We start from the raw sequence: 18,179 nt of genomic DNA on the forward strand, positions 1-18,179 counted from the left end.
ACCTTGGTGAAGATCCAGGCCTGTTGTTCGGTGTAATCTGCAAGTGTATCTTAGAGTCTTGAAAGCAGAGCACACACACGTACTAGGCTCTTCTCAATCCTGGGCAGAAGAGTGATTCTGAATATTGGAGTGTGGAGGCAGTGGCCTGAACATCAAACATCATCCTAGATGAAACTCATTTCGCTCACATTGGAGCCCATTGGGCTTCCCCAGGGGTGTCATTCTTACTCTAGTGAGAGCTGAAGGACCCGTATATTTTAAATGTTCTTTCATTTGAACAGTCTTATTAAGTGGTCTCTATCACTCCATGTAACTAAGCAAAACATCTACCCTTGAGGATGGCTGTGGAGACAGAAAGCCTGGGTTTGATGATGATTCTTGGACAGATTTTCTGGCTATTTTCTTCAACATGTGCTAAACTCATGGATCCTCAATATAATATGATACAAGACAAATCACTAAACCTTATCTACTGCCTATTTTTTCTTTATCTACAAATGACTTTTGGTCAGTCTTGTTCTATATAAGACAACTATACTTGGGAAACCAAATACAAGCTTATACCTTGGTCTCAAACATCTGAATTCCTATTTTTCTCAAAGTTTCCTTTATTAATCATAAATAGGCCAAAAGGAAAAAAGAGGCCTGAGAAAAATGCTTATATTGGAAATTTGAATATTACATATTCAATTGTTTAAAATGGCCAAATTGGATGATTTTACCTTCTCACTATATAGATAGTAAGGAATTAAAGGAATGATTTTGTTGTCACTATATGTTACAAAACCCTGTAACCAGTGATGAACTGATCTAATCACCCCAAGATGGCATTCTAGGTGTCCAGAAAGCACATACACTGAATTCTGAATTCAAACAAGTGAATACAGATCTCACAATCATCATTAAAATGAAGGTCCTAGTGCTATAGAGAACTTAAGAGGTAAACGTAGGCCCTATCCCTATAGGCTTTTGTCCATTGGGAACTTCTAGGCATTTTACTTCTATCTGGATGCATAAGGAAAATTAAGGCCTCCAGAGGGCTTTGCCACTTTTGCAGACACCATTTTTTGGGATCCAACGTTTTTTGTTCTATAGTACTGCCTAGGAGGGCAAGCAGAAGTCAAGGATACATACCAGTTTTCACCAAGATACCTAGCATGCCAGCACTCTGAGCTCCACCAACATCATCTCTACAATCCTGGGAAAATGACATAGAATTAATATAGTCACTAGTCAACACATTCATGTCTACTTGCAAAAAATCAAAATAGAAAAATAATGCACACTCTACCAACTAGTCCAAAGATAAGTATGGCTACTTATTTCTATGCAGCTACAAGTGAAATGAGGTGTGACTGACACTTCATGTACAGTAACTACTTTAATTCCATCATCTTACACAAAAAGGAAGTGAGAAAGATGTATGGCAAAGTAGTCTACAAGTTAATATTCTGAAAGAAGAACTGTGACTTGCTTATAAGGGAAAATGTTTAAGGATTAGAGGTGACATGATAGTAACAAAACTGATTTCTAAGGCACAGAGGACATATTTACTGAACATAACTGTTCTTTACTTTCAGAAGTATATACCATTTTCCACATTAAGGTATAAAATGGAAAAAACAGCATTCCTCTCACATTTTCAGCTCCCAAAATTATTAATCCAAAACAATGATCTACACTGATTATGTTAGGTTTAGAAGGCAGATGTTCTAACATCCAGCCTTGAGATTCACATGATGTGTTTTCTATGAGAGGACAGAGATTCTCCATAGAAGCTTCTTCCCTGAGTACATACTAAAACATAGGATAGATTTGTTTTTTGAGTCTAGTTTAAATGTAGTAGTATTCTAGAGACGGGGAATAGTACAAATGGAGAGCTTCTAAAAGGGTCATCAGGTTATAGGATTCTACAATTCAATGATGGATAGTAGAATTCAGAAAATGGAGGGCTGGAACTGAGAAAGTGGGAATGAATATCCCAACTCTTTAAATGACTTTGGAAAGCAATTTTATTTATATCCAATTATCGAGAGTCAAAGTAATATAGAAAACAAATAGTTGGGGCAGTTAAGTGGCTCAGTAGATTGAGAGCCAGGCCTACAGATGGGAGGTCTTGGGTTCAAATCTGACCTCAGACACTTTGTAGCTATGTGATCTTGGGCAAGTCACTTAACTCCCATTGCCTAGCCCTTACTGCCCTACCTTGTAACCAATACACACTATTGATTCCAAGATGGAAGGCAAAGGTTTAAAAAAATGAAATAAAAATAAAATTCTATTAAAAAAATAAAACCAAATAGTGTGCAGGATTTTGGTGTCTGTTTTGCCATTAATTACCTATGTGAGATTGGGCAAGGAACTTAAAAAAACTCGGTTTTCTTACCTGTAATAGATAGAACTGGAGGTGGACTAGAAGGGGTAGAATAGGTAAACTCTAATGTTTTTTATCATGATTCAAAACTGGGCTATCCCCAATTACCACCAACATACCAGGGTCTGATGACCCATCACAAAAGAACATTACTTTAAAAGACCTGGGTTTAAGTTCTGAATCTATCATCTCTACAATGAAGGCAGTATTACATGCCTTACCTAGTTCACAAGGTAATTATGAGCATAAAATGAGAGTAAATGTTGTAGAAGTACTTTGTAAACTGTAAAGCACTATGCAATTGTCAGTTATAGAATGCTTTATGCAGAAATAAAACCAATTTCTCAATTCAAGGATCCATTATTTTGCCCCTTTGCAATGCAATTCAAAATTCTTAGTAGATGGTCTTTGAAAACTGCTGTGGCCGAAAAATCCTATCACCTGGTAGCCAAACTTCTGGTAATGATGAATTTCTCTGAATTTATGGAGGCCAATACTTGGACAGCAAATAGTTTGACAATAACCTGCTAGCTGGAGCCTGTGCTCTGTTGGCCTCCCTCAGAGGTTTCCTATGAGGCTCAAATGAGGAAATGTAGATAAAGCACTCTGTAAAGCATTAAATATTAGACAAACATTTGCTTTGATTCTTACTATTAAGAACCCAGGAACCCTTCAATAAGAAGCTTTTGGGTTTTAAAAATAGATTCACATAGCAGGGCAGTCCAGTGGATTGAGTCAGGCCTGGGTCAAATCTGGCCTCAGACGCTTCCTCACTGCGGGACCCTGGGCAAGTCACTTAACCCCCATTTGCCTAGCTCTTAAACCAATATGCAATATTGAGTCCAAGATGGAAAGTAAGATTTAAAACACCAAGACTTACATAACCTGCATTCATCAGAGAAGTGCAAAACATTTAAATGACTTGACAGCTGCCATAAACTTTTTATACATATAGATCCTTTAGCTTTTTTAAAAGAAGTCTTTTTTGGAAATAGGTTAAGTTGTGGTATCATTAGGTCAAAGGGTATTTATGTGGTTAGTAACTTTGGGGCACATTTCCAAATTGTGTTCCAGAATGGCTGAACTAATTCACAGCTTCAATAAATAAGCATTAAGGTGGCTATTTTCTCATAGCTCTTCTAAAACTTGTCATTTTCCTCATTAATTTTGACAATCTGATGAGTGTAAGGAGGAACCTCAAAGTTGCTTCAATGTGCATTTCCCTCATTATTATTAGTGACCTGTAACATTTTTTCATATGACTTTTGATAGCCTGAATTTCTTCCTTAGAAAACTCCATTTATAACTTTTGCACATCTTGTCAACCGGAAACCAAGTTTCTAAATAATGGCTAATATTTCTGAAACATGAAACAACAAAGCACTTACAGCAAAGCACTTAAAAAAATATAGATGTATATTAATTTATAAGTATATACAAACAGACAGTTATGTATAGGTGTACTTGACCATCCTCTTTGCAACAATGAGAAACCTTTGAAACTTAGGTTCTGAAAAATGCCTGTCAATAAGACAAAAAAAACTACTTTGGATCAACAAATAGTTATATTTTAATTCCTTTCACACATATAAGGCCAGTGATAACATTTCCTTTCCTAAAATATCTATTCTAAAAACAGTCTGCTAGGTGTGATAGAGCAATCATGGAAAGTTTACTTACATCTCCAATCATAATGGCTTCTTCTGGTGTACAATCAAGGCCACGCAATGCTTCCAAGAAAAATTTTCCCTCTGGTTTCCCCACCACTATGGCTTTGGTGTCCGTTGCATACTCCAAAGCAGACACAAATGGTCCAGGTCCCAGAGCAAGGCCATCTTCCCTTTTATAGTATCTGGCCTTGTGTATTGCTATAAGAAGAGCACCATTCAGTAACAGCCTATAAAGAGAAGGGAAAAATGCAAACTGACCGTAAGGAGTTTTATAATGCTAGAGAGGAATGTTGGCCTTAAACAATTTCTTTTTTTTTTACTTATAGAAATAATTCCTTATTAATGTTTAACAACATGCTGTCTGTAACAAAGATTTTGACAGAAAATACTGGTACGAATTATAATCATAGATGCTTTGAAGAAAGGTGATAAGATTATTAACCTGGGTGTTCCTTCAACCTTTTGCCCTTAGTGGTTTTAGACAAGTGAGCTAGATCACCAAAGAAAGAGAATTAGGAGAAATAGGATTTAAATAAGATGACTCAAGGGAGAAAGTAAGCAAGATAAGTAGTTTCAGTCTTTGCTGAATGGTATATTCAGTAAGATCATAAGTCTTTTATTAATTAATACAATTTTTCTTGCTTTAGTAACCCCATTAATACCCAAAGTACATGCAAATAGTTTTTCTTTTACACAATTCTGCATTTCTTCTTATTCAGAAATATTTTTTAATGCTTTTTAAAACATCTCATTTTCTGGCAGAGCCAATATAATTAAAATGAGAATCCTCCTTAAACTAATCTACTTAATGCAATGCTAACCCAATTATAAAAATTATTATTCATTTTTAATAAAGATATATGAAATATCAATTTACCAATTACATGTGATAACAAATTTCCATATAAGTTTTTCAAAGTTGTATGATCCAAATTGTCTCCCTCCTTCCCTTTTCTCCTTCCTCCTGGAGCTGATAAGCAATTTTATCTGGGTTATACATGTATTATCATGCAAAACATATTTCCATATTATTCATTTTCATAAGAGAATAATCATATAAAACCAAAACTTCACTATAAAAACCCAAATAAACCAAAGTGAAAAATAGTATGCATTGATTTGCATTTCAATTTCAACAGTTCTTTCTCTGGAGGTAGATATTTTAATGAATGAGAAAAAAATAATAAAGTTTCTTTGGAAAAACAAAGGGTCAATAATATTAAGTAAATTCATGAAAAAATGTACAGGAAGGAGATCTAGAAGGATGATATTTTAAATTGTATTATAAAGTAATAATTATCAAAGCTATCTGCTACTGACTAAGAAACAGAAAAGTAGACCACTGGAACAGAATGGACATACAACAACCAATTGTAAAAGATTACAATAACTTTATGTTTGACAAATTTTGGGATAAGAATTCACTGTTTGGTAAAAATTGTTGGGAAAACTAGAAAATAGTCTAGGAGAAACTAGATATAGGCCAATATCATCACAGAGCAAGAGAAGGCTGAAATGGATACATAACCCAGGCATAAAGTGAGATTTCATAATAAGGAAATCAAAAGAACAGGGAACCTATTACCTATCAGATTTATAGGTAGAAGAAAAATTTATCAATAAACAAGAGGTAGAAAGCATTGTGAGATGTAGAATGGATAATTCTGAACACATTTAAAAGATTTTGCACAAATAAAAAGAATGTAGCCAAGATTAGAAGTAAAGAAGTTGGGGGAAAATTTTATAGTTTCTCAAAAGTCTCACATGTAAAATATATAGAGAATTTTGTCAACTTTATAAGAATATGAGCCATTCCTCAATTGATGAATGATCAAAACATGTGGACAGACAGTTTTGGGATGAAGAAATCAAAGCTATACATAGCTATATTAAAAAATATTCTAAATCATTATTAGTTAGAGAAATGCAAAACAATTCAGATATTTCACACCTATCAGATTGGCTAAAATAATAAAAGGGAGAAATGACAAATGTTGGAGAGGATGTAGAAAAATGGGGACACTAATACACTATAAGCAGAATTGTGAACTGATCCAACCATTCTGGAGAGTCCTTTGGAATTATGCCCAAAGAGGTATACAACTCTGTATACCTTATGACCTAACAATACTATTATTAGGTTTATTTCCTAAAGTGATTAAGGAAAAAGGAAAAGAACCTAAACGTTCTGAAATATTTATAGTACTTTTCTTTTTAGTGGCAAAGAAGTAGAAATTGAAGGGATGCCCACTAATTGGGGAGCTAAACAAATTGTGGCATATAATTGTAATAGAATATTACAGTGCCATAAAAAACAATGAGGTTAATTTTAAAGAAACAAGGAAAGACCTACAAGAAATTATGAAGAGCTGAAACAAGCAGAACCAAGAGAACATATATGACAAAAGAAATACTGTTTGAAGAATAACTTGTATATGTCCACCTCCAGGGAAAGAACTGATAAATAGAAATAAACAAGACAGTTTTATATATACATATATCTTTTTTTTGGTCAAATGATGCCTTCTCTAATGGGGGGGAGGGTAGAGATTTGCTACCAAGATCAGTTTTATTTCTTCTTGCATCTTCTTAATGTTTATAATCCTATAACTGCTAACATCATAGTAATAACAGTATATGCCACTTGTATATTTTCCTACAGTTGAATTTGTAATTTAAAGTTACAATCTTCTATTCCTGATATCCTGGAGCCAGATGCATAAGGTGACAGAGGGCCCCATCTCCAATTTCACAATCATATTCTACATTCAACCAAGGATCTCAACTAACAATACTAAGTTGAAAAACTATAATCATCAAAAACTGCAACCAATTTTAACGATAATTTTAGGGTTGTGACTTAAAATCTAAAATTAAATGGTCACCAGGGAAAAATCCCAAATAAAATACCCAAGTCAGTCTGGAAATTTATAGTAATTTTAATTAATATAGAGGGAAGGATTTAAGGAGAAAGAGGGAAGAGGATATAGGATTTCTACTGCCTGGCCTGTGCCAGGGGGAGGTCGCCTGTGCCAGGGGGAGGTCAAGATCTCTGCCATTGGATCTCTGAAGGAAATTAGAGGCTTCTAAGAGGATAAAGTTTGGAAGGTAAAGGAGGAAAAACTAAGCCGGAAACTCACCACTGAGCCAGACAATAGCTTGTAGCCACGCCAAGATGCCGAAAGGCCCAGCACGCTGCCACCAGTCAACTCTCTGCCGCCAAAGGTACCAGAGAGAGGAAGTGAGCCAAAATATAGACCTTTTAACTCTTGTGTCCCCTCCTCTAAATGCCCATTCTTCAGTTCTCATCTTCTTTGATTAGATTATATCTTTAGAGTTACTTAACACTTCTTTGTTAAGTTCATCTTTTGTTAGTTACTTGACCTTTTTGTGATTAATTTACCCTTTACAGTTACTTAACACCTTTTTGTATTAAGATCTAAAAATAGACTTAACTTAAAGTTCTAGCTTCACTATAAAGTAAGAACTAAGTACCTTCATTGTTCAATCAGGAGATTACAACTTTATCTTCACCATAAAGTAAGATCTAATGTAGGGTGGGGTAATTTAAAGTTCACACAATCAAGTATACTCAAATCCAGTCCTTCTCCCACCCTCAAATGGTAACTACAGAAGCAGCCTTCAATCACATTCATATAATGTATGAGAGGGGAAGAGAATCTGATTTCTTAACTAGCTTTAAACCAGTATAATACATGATCTCACTAGTTTATTTGGCATCGTTTACTTAAGTTAAAATATTTAGTATGTTCACCACTTAAGAACTCATTACATCTTTTCCTTAATAATTTCTAGTAATTAAGCACTCAACCATCAAACTGCTAAATTATTTTTGTCAGTGGTCTCAAGACTACCTTCCTGTGGGAGATGCAGAATTCGGACCTCTGTGATTAAATATTTTATTAAGCAAAAACCAATACTGGGCTATTACCATGCCCAAGTGTTAGTTTCAATGCACCACATTCCTACAAATGGCTCACAGCACAAGAAAGATCCTTTCTGACTATTCAAATTCAATCACTGATATTAACAGAAATTTATTTCTTAGAAGAGGTTCTATGATCCAATTGTTTAAAAGTCTAGCAAAGCCACTGTGCTTGACTTAAAGAACCACAGCTAATGGATAAATTGCCTCCTCCACTAGCTGCTCCCCCACTCCCATTTCCCATTCATTGCTCTTCTGCTGTGGAACTAGATTTCTTTATGCAACAGACCTCAAAATTGCATTCCACTTATATAGCTAAACTAAAAACATTTGATTTAGCTTTGTAAATATTTTATTATATATTAACTGGGGAAAGGGCTTGTAAGTTTGATTGATGGGTGTACTTAATTTCCAGACAGTATTTCAGTGCCTTCCCTGGAAGGGGTGAAGCTGTGGGTTGCTCTATACTACTCTAAATGGAAACTGGGCCTACACTACACTGCAGGATGGACAGATCTATCAGTGAAGTGGTTCCTGCTCCTATCAATCTTTCTTACAGTGTACATTGTTACATTTACACAGAACCATAAGTATATAGTTAGAATGGATTAGAAATTAAACCCTATCCAGGCTATTTAGGAATATATCTTTGATTCAAAGCAAATGCCCACATCTATATCACAGTACTTCAATGGCGTCTAAGGTAATATTTAAGGTTGCTTTTGCAACTGAAAAGAATCTACCACAGAAAACGTGAGATTTCCTGCCTACTTGGAAGCCCCCGTGGAACACAAAGAGAAAAAGGAACAAAAGCAGACTAAGCTTTAACATCTACAGCAAAAGACAGCATGCAAGGGCACTGCAAAAGTTTTTGTTATTGTCTATAAGAAGTTATTTAAAGAAAAACTCTAATTATTGATTTGGAGAAGGGTTGGCTGCTTTTATACCAATACCAAGAACTAAGCATTTTAAGAAACATTATTTTAAATAAATTTTTATTGTATTTAAAAATATGAAAACTATTCTTAGCTCATGAACAGGCAAGCAAGCCTCTGATGTGAAGGAAAGAAATTAAAACTTAAAGAGAAAGGTCACAAAAACTCAGACATTAAAAATGAAGAAAAAGCTACGGGGAAGTAGAGATTCATGCTCATTTTAGAGCTAGAAGGAACCTCAGATATAGCCAATCTTAACTTCTTAATTTTTCAAATGAAAAAATGTTGAAAAGGAAATGAGACCAAAGGAAGTTAAGAAAAATGTTCTATAACTAACTAGGATCCAACTTGCAGAAGAGTCTTCTGAGATTGTTTGGACTGCTCTGATCTCAATATTGTGAGGTCATAATTCTGGTATGAAGGATCAGCAATAAATACCAGCTAGGGGCTGAGTAGGAACTTGAACATCCACACCTCAACATCTAGCCCTTTGTTCTTTCTACTCCAGTGGAAACTGGAGTCAGGCTATAAATACTGGAGGATTTCTGACCCTAGAGGTCAGTGGAGCTTACTAAGAAGGGGAATAATATGGCTAGATCTATTAAATTATTTTAAGAAGATTAGTCCAGGGGGCAGCTGGGTAGCTCAGTGGATTGAGAACCAGGCCTAGAGAGGGGAGGTCCTAGGTTCAAATCTGGCCTCAGACACTTCCCAGCTGTGTGACCCTGGGCAAGTCACTTGACCCCCATTGCCTAGCCCTTACCTCTCTTCTGCCTGGGAGCCAATACACAGTATTGACTCCAAGACAGAAGGTAAGGGTTTAAAAAAAAAAAAGATGATTAGTCCAGCAGATATGTGGAGAAAGAATTGGAAGGCAGAAGAGACCTGAGGCAGGAAACCAATGAAGGAAGAGACGATTGCCACAGGGTACAAGGTGCTGGGGGCTGAAGCAGGGTGGGGGGCTCTCTGACTAGCAAGAAGGAGATGGGTGCAAAAGATGTTATGGAAGTAGAAACTATAAGATGCAGTAATAGACTGGATTCGGTATGGAGACGGAGAGGATTTAAGTGTCAAAGATGGAGTCGTGAACCCGATAGACTAGAAGGAAGGCTGTACCCTCACCAGAAGAGTATAAGTTTGGAAAAGGGGTGGGTTTGGAGGAATCTGGAAGAAAGGAGATGAGAATGGGGAATGATGGTAAGAGGTTTTGAGATGTAGAGAGGGGGGGAAAGGAGGTCACAGTGAATGGCCTTTATTTTATATTATATATTATATATATATTATATCTCAGTAAAATATGAAATGTGATTGCTAAGTAAGAAGGCAGAGGAATAGGGTGGTATGGAAGGCTTGAGGAGAGAAGTTTTGGAACAATCTCTTGAAAGAAGAGAATAAATTAGGGAGGAGTAAAAGATGGCTTTGTTGCAGTGAAGGCTCCATCAGATAACATCGGCTTAGGTGAATTTCTAACTAAGTTTAGAAGCACATGCAAGGAGCAGAGGAGGCAGAAATCTAGGGCTGGGGTTTGGCAAGTGAGAAAGGGATTTTAGAGTGGAGAGCAGAAGAAAGTGAAATATGAACAAAGGTAATGACCTTAAAAAATACCAAGAAGGATGAAGACTGGATATCTAGATTAGGAAGAAGAGGTTTAAGAAGGGTGAGGCACGGAGAGAGATGGAAAAATGGAAGACTATGATAAGAAAATGTTGGCATTTTTGAACATGGAAGTATAACATTTGTGGGTAGCAGAAAGACCAAGAGTGTGAATATCCCTATGAGTAATGGAGGTGAAGAGTAGGAATCACTCATGGGAACTCAAAAAGGTATCTTGAGGGTATGACAAAAAGTCCTCTAACATCAGGCCAAAAGTTAGGGTGAGGAAGAAGATTGGGAACCAATTATTGAACTTGAAAAAGGAGAATGACTTTGAGGATTGTAGATAGGAGCCATCAGGATCTGGACTGGGTAACAAATCAGAGTAGAACGAACCTTAAAATAGGAGGGACTGAATGAAAGCGCCCGAAGAGACAAAAATCTTTCATTTCTGTCTTTATATCTACTTTCCAGGATGTCTGGTACAAAGTAGACTCTTAATAAATGTTTAATTGATTTCTGCAGGATGCTGGCAAAGGGGGAGTCCAGAAATGGCAGGGAAGAAGGGGTGTTATGATGCCCTCCCTAGAGCGAGGGTCTTGGAGAAGAGAAAGTACAACCAGTGGGGAGAGTAACCAGGGATTCAGTGATATCTGGTGAAGGTCAGGACTCAGTGCACAAATGAAGCCCAAGAGAGGTACAAATGATGGGAAGTGTCAGTTATGAAATGGGAATTCCAGTGGACGAAGAGAATAAAGCTTCAGTGGGACATGAAAGAGTTAGGGCTGAGATAACAGGAATATTAAAAGGGAAGCACAGAAAATGGCTACCTTTCTGAGTTACCTTACAATGAATTGTCATCTGAAAACTTACTGCACCAAGTATAGGTGAAATTAACTATAGGAAATGGAATAAAGCTTCTGCCAATCAATTAATATGTATCAAATACACACTGAGAGTATGATACTGTATTAGGCATTATACTTTATGCTTTTATTTGGTAGAAGATTAACCAAATTAGAAAGGATCAGCCTTTTAGACATTTACTTATGTCTCCCCAAACAATTAAACACAGTATATCTGCAACATTTAAAGAGATTTTCCCCATTAGATTAAAAATACTTGATGACAATACCTATTCTTCTTTTCAAAGCATCTATAATCATCACCTAGTACAGAACCTTGTACATGGTTGTCATTCAACAAATATGTTATAAGAATGAATCATCTCATGACACTGGGGAATGGATTTTTTCAAGTGAACCAGGGTTTATTTAGGACAATCCTTGGATCAGAAGGTTACCTTCTAGTTACATGGGACAAGAGGATAGTGGCAGTCCATTATGGTATAAAAAGCCACCACTCTTCTGACTTAATAATGATTTAAATACTAGTTCACTGTCAGGTTAATTTCTTTCAGCTATCGCTCAGAAATAACCTCATCTGGAAATCCTAAAATTCCAAACAGTTGTGAAGAATACATTTTTATTTTGTGACTTCCTTTATATGACAAAGAGGTATGATAAGCCTTCCCTCTGATGTTAATTTGTTAGAAAATAAATATGCCAATCAAAATGACAAAAGGAGGCTGAACTTAGTAATTTATTTTTAAGATTATGGAGAAACCATTGCTTAGAAGTTGCTTGCTCCACTTTATTCTTTACCTTTAGTACAAGCCAGAGATGATCTAGGCCCAAACCCTTATTTTGGAGATAAGGCAACTAAGATCCAGAGAGAGAAGGGATTTTCAAGGAGTCACAAAGCAAGATGTAGCAGAGTCAAAACTAGATTGTAGGCTGGCCCTTCCCATCCTAACATACTGCCTCTTACTTCAAATCATCCATCCCTGTGTTTCTCTCTTTTCACTTCCTAATTTTCAACTGTCCTTGTTTTGCTAATAACTAACTAAATTTACTATAAGAAAGTATCTGCATAGTACTTTGTTTTGGTTTTTTAAATTCTCCTTTAATAACTAAGATTTTATTAGTTCTTGTCTGCCTGCTTCCCCCTTCTTCCCACTGAACAAAAAAAAGAAGAAAAAAGGAAAAGGGGAAAAAACCTCTTACAGTAAATATGTAAAGAGAAGAAAAAAATAAATTCCCCAATTGGTCATGTGCAAATATTTTGAATCCATTAGCTTCTCTGTTAAGAAGTGGGAAGCCACAATTCATCTTTGGTCTCCTGGAATTGTTTGTTCTTCTGGTTTGTTCCTGAATTGTTCAGAGAATTCTCAAGATTTTGAAAGGTTTTTCCTCCTCTGTAATGTTATTGTCATTGCATAAATATTTCTTCTAGTTCTGCTTACTTTATTCTGTATCAGTTCATAAAGGCCTTCTCAGCTAAAATTGTCCATTTCCACATTCTTATAGCACAATAATATGCCATTATATTTACATACCATAATTTGATATATTCCTCAATGAGGAAGAGGGGCAGAATCTACATAGTTTCTATGTTTTTGCTACTATGAAAAAAAGCTGCTCTATTTTTATGTGCATAGGTACATATGTATATAAGAGTATGTATGCATATCAAGTCTGTTTCCTCTTTCACTGATATCTTTGGGCTACAGGCCTGGTATGGGTATTGCTGAGTCAAAGGGTATGCATGGTTTAATGACATTGGAGGCACAGTTCCAAATTGCTCTCCAGCACAACTGGACCAGTTCACAGATCCAGTAACACTGAAGCGCTGTGCCTACTTTTCTGCAGCCTCTCCAACATGTTGTTTCTCACTTCAGTCATTTATTAGTGAATGCATCTCTTTGCTGAGGAGCCTGCTGAAAGGATTTTAATTTTTGGTGAAGATAAAGGCCAACTAAAAAGAAGAGATTCAAAGAGAATCCACATTCAACTTAAAGCAAACTCTTTTGTCTTTGTGCAAGTCATTCTGATATCATTAGTCATGGTTATTTCTAAGATGGTTAATAGGTAACAAACACAATGTCTTTTGTATGACTGTGAAGTCTGATCTATTTGCTAGTATATTCATTTGGAGCAGCGAGAGTTGCCTTAATAGTTTATATACCAAGAGCAGCAAGAGAGAGCTGTTAGGACCTTGGTTCAAATTTGGCCTCAGCCACTTTCTAGGTGTGTCACCCTGGGAAAGTCATGTAACCCTAATTGCCTAACTCTTGCCATTCTTCTGTCTTAGAACTGATACCAAGACAGAAAGTGATGGTTTAAAAAAACAAAACAAAACCAGTTTATAAACCAAAATAATTTCAAATGTTGAAGTCAGGGCAAAGAATCTCCTAAAAATCTGAATTAGTTCTATAGTGTTTGGTATTTAAATATGTACGTCAAGTTCTTCTAAATGTATAAACTGATGGGATACTTAAGAAGCACAAATTCTTTATAATGTTAAAACACATTTCCCATCTCAAAAGTGTTTCATTTTCATGATGTAGGCTTTAAATTGAGGAGAAACTATTTCAAAGATGGGGAGGCATCCAGCACTCTGAAAAAGCAAAACAAAAAAATGTTTCTGGTTTGGGGACTGCTATCAAGTTTTCTGGAAACCCTAAAGTCCAGGCAGGGCCTTAAATGTTTAGAAAGAGATTAAGGAGTCTCCTTCATAAATTTAGTAATAGTTTTAGCCGATATTGTTGGCTTTATTTCAGCTCCCTTTCTCTCCTTTTCTTATGGGAGCATGAAAGAGCAATTTAACTACCTATGAAGGAAAAGTAGCAGAGAATGGATTTGAGAACAATTCTTCAAAGTGAACTTTAATAAATTAGCAGAAGAATGAAGTTTTACACATTTAAATATGTAACCAACTGTTTGATGACATCGCTTTTATTTTTTAAATCTTTACTTCCATCTTGGAATCAATACTAATCACTGGTTCCAAGGCAGAAGAACAGTAAGGGCTAGGCAATGGGGGTTAAATGACTTGTGCAGGGTTACACAGCTGGAAAGTGTCTGAGGTCAGATTTAAACCCAGAACCCTCCATCTCCAAGCCAGCCTCCCTATCCACTGAGCCATCTACAAAGACCCTATAATAAGAACACTACTTGCAAAAACTTAAGCATTTTTTGCTATAAACAATTTATTTTCACAACTCTTTAAAAAAAGCCTCCAAATTTTATTTTCCATATAGTCTGTCTTTATGAGTTTGACTTTTGGGGGCTCTAAGAAACATGTTAAAATTTGAGGTAGTTTATTTTCATAGGTGGCCTCTCTTCTAATTTGAAACCCCCATTCATTTATATACTTGATCTATCAAGGAGAATTCTAAACTTTTCCTTTTGTCTGCAGACTTGAATCTAACAAGATTGTTAGGAGGCAGAAGTATGGCAGAAAACTAGAGCTGAGCAAAAACAACAAACAACCATGAACAATGATACATACTGAGATATACTTAGGGTGACTTTGTATTGGTCAAAATGCTGAAAAAGAGTATACCAGAAGGTGAAGAATTGAAGCTGTAAAGAACAAAAAGTTGACAAAAATAAGCTTTTTCCTGAAGAGAAGCTTGTACATCTATTTTATACCTATTATTTCTCTTGCTGACTACATAAGAATTAACTGACACATCTTTATAGCTAGTAATCTTTAAATAAAGATGCAAAAGAGTTTCCAATTATAAGGAGGTGGACTCCCAATTAAGTATCTTCATTTGATCTTCAGTTAGCTTTAACAAGTATTTTGAAACATAAACTTAAGACAACAGAACAATATTAGGAATTATGGTCCCACACCCTTAAATTCAATCCCTGGGGGCCTTAAAATCAAGAATTTAGGGCTCCCCAAACCCACTTTTATTCAGAAATGACCAAAATCTAGATAGATTGAATTTATTGTTAGGGTTGCTTTTTTCCCCTCCTAATTTCTTCCAGAAGAATTATCCTGTGATTCAAGAGGGTGTTCCTCAAACAAGCGGAAGGAAAGAAGGGAGAAAGGGAGGGAGGGAGGAAAGAAGGGAACGTGGGGAAGGAGGAGAGAGAGAGAGGAAGGAAGGAAGGAAATGCACTTCTCTTTTGAAATATTAAATAGGAAAAGCTGGAAGGAATGGAAACTTACAATCCATTAAGAAATGCTCTCTATAACTCTTATGAAGTATTTGGAAGTTTAATAAACTACTATTAAATCAAATCCATTCTTTACAACTGGTTCATCTTTGACTAAAAGCTTACAGTCTTGATTCTTTAAGAATAATTAATTAGTTGCTCTTAATTCTACTTGGGTACCTAAGACAAATATCCAGCAATTTACAAATACATTTTTAAATGCAGAGAGAGGGTTACCCACTAAATACATCATAAATAAGATCCAATATAATTTATAAGGCTGGAGAATATGCCCAAAGGTAAGATGCCTCTAGGGCTGGTATTTAAGGCAGAAAAGCAATGAGATTTAGCACCTAATTCTGATTCTCATAATCAACCTGAATAGTAATTTAACTAATCAGCAGCTCATTTCAAGTGTCTCTATTTGCCACACACAATTCAAATAACTGCAGTCATCTGTTGGAAGGCATATTCTCTATGGAAACATCAATATGCAAAGAAGGGCAAGACCTACGATCCTTGCTGTTAACTCTCCACATAGCTGTTAAGTGCATTTGTGAAATTGAAGTTGACCTATAAGAGCGCTGTAATGCTTTAAAATGTAGTGTTTTAAAAATCAATATGGTTGGGAAAGTGTACTAATTAGACAGCATCCGAGCAATTAGAAAGTCAGTATTAAGTCAAGATACATTTTTATTACCATGAGGCTACTATGCATCTAAGACACAGACCACCCATTTCCTATTAAAGATGTCCTTCCCAGGTTGTAGGCTATATTCAATCAATACCTTCTCCTTGAATTTAGTGGTTAAAAAGGTGAACAAAAAATAGCTAGGCAAAGTCTGGTTCTGAAGTAAGAAATAAAGTGCCAAGGCCCAGGCTGGTGTAGTTATAGACGCCTGGAAGTAAATGGTAGGATAATCCCCCCCCCCCACCCCCAAGCAGAGGAAGCCTTGCAGAAGAACTCTTAGAATGAATGGCCAAAAACCAGATTCACACATTATGGAGTGTGACCAGAACAGGCAAGTCACAAACAAGGAAGCCTGTCCTGTCCTTTTTAAATAAAGATTTTGGGTTTATCACATCTTTAAGAGCAGTAATTTTTCACACAGCAGTGGAGGGACAGACTGTGAGTGGGTGCAGCAGGTCAAGGCCTGTGCAGCCAAATTCTCCTCACTATGACCTGGGGAGTTTTCCAAAACCAAGGAGAGTCATGGGTGCCAAGACCTGCTAGGTGACTCCCACCGCCCCGCCCCCAACCCTCCTGAGCCTGGGGTAATGAACCCATGAGGCAAATAAGCAGGCCTTGATCCAGCATCTCTGACCTGTCTATCATGCTTTGAGTGCTAAGGCCACAGACAAAAAACCGTTTCCCACTTTGAGGTTCTGACCTTGAATAAAGTCAGGGAAAAGAATAGGAATATTGGGGGGGGGGGGGGCTGAGTGATCTAAGGCTCTTAAAAAACGAAACAAAACAAAATACCACCCTCGCCTTCTGTCTTAGAACCGATATTAAGTATTGGCTCCAACACAGAAGAGAGGTAAGGGCTAGTCTACTGGGGCGAAGTGAATTGCCCAGGGTCATACGACTTACAAGTGTCTGAGGCCAGATCCGAGCCCAGGACCTCCTGTCTCAGGGCCTCAGCTACCTCACTGCCTCAGTTAAGGTGCTTGAGAGGGGCTTTGAAGACTCCTAAGAGGGGTGTAGCAGGGAAGGAAGGTGGGAGAGCATTCTAGGAGGAAGGATGCCAGAGATGGAAGGTATCAAGTCTGAGGAAATGTGACTGTATTCTCGTGTTTAGGAAATAACTCTGGAAAGGTACACTGGTTCTTGCGTTGTGAAAGGCTTTAAGTGCCTGGGTAGTTTAGTCAGTCAACAAGCACTGAAGTACTTACAATGCACCCCACATAGTGCCAAATCCTGGGATACAGAGAAAAGCAAAGCCCAGTTCGTGCCTTCCAGGGGTTTTTATTTGTTCCTGGAGGTGTTAGGTGATTGCTGGAGTTTACTGAGCAGGGGGAGGGTGCGGCAGAGACATCTGCTTTTTAGGAAGGAATAGCCAGGGCTAGACTTGCTATAGAAAAACAATTATTGGCAGTCTATTACAATTCTCCAGGCAAGTGGTGAGAAGGGCATGGCCTGGGGCTTTGATGGTGAACTATCGCATATGTGCCATCAGATCTCTCTGCCGGCACCCCTCCCCCCCCAAGAGTTAGTTACTGGAAAGGCAGAGGGACTCGGCTACTCCCTGCCCAGAAGCCCAAAAGAAGCATTTCCTCCCTCCCTTAGCAGAGTGCTAGGGCCACTTTCTCCCTCCCCTGTCTGGGGTAAGATGACCAGCTGGGATGAGGAGTGGGGGGGAGGGAGGCATGAAGTCTCTAAAAGGTTTGCCATCACTGGCCTAGGGTTTTAGTTATGGAAGGGAGAGAATGGGATGAGTGCAATCTTGAATTCTATAAAAAATGCAAGAATGCCAACAATTCTAGAAGCATTGTGCTTATTGGTGATATGATTTTTAAAAAGCATCTTTGATGATAAAAACTCAAAATTTACTGTTCCATGATGGGACTCTTATTCAATTAGTTTGCTTTCTTCACAACTTGTTCGTAATAAATTCTTGAGTTTTTTTATTTGAGCCAGTATTTACT

The 18,179-nt window shown here is 37.0% G+C and overlaps 1 protein-coding gene across 1 annotated transcript in view; it reads right to left on the reverse strand.

Moving 5' to 3' along the window:
- The window catches only part of LOC100014421 (haloacid dehalogenase-like hydrolase domain-containing protein 2), a 72,702-nt gene that overhangs the window by 4,820 nt on the left and 49,703 nt on the right, over window positions 1–18,179 (reverse strand). Inside the window, exons 8-9 of the mRNA XM_016431383.2 lie at window positions 4,055–4,271; window positions 1,135–1,198 (exon numbers count right to left, since the gene is read on the reverse strand). Coding sequence (XP_016286869.2) covers window positions 1,135–1,198; window positions 4,055–4,271 — 281 coding nt within the window. The remainder of the gene's footprint in view (window positions 1–1,134; window positions 1,199–4,054; window positions 4,272–18,179) is intronic.

This window comes from Monodelphis domestica, chromosome 3 (genome assembly GCF_027887165.1).
Source record: "Monodelphis domestica isolate mMonDom1 chromosome 3, mMonDom1.pri, whole genome shotgun sequence".
NCBI classification, from domain to species: Eukaryota; Metazoa; Chordata; class Mammalia; order Didelphimorphia; family Didelphidae; genus Monodelphis; species Monodelphis domestica.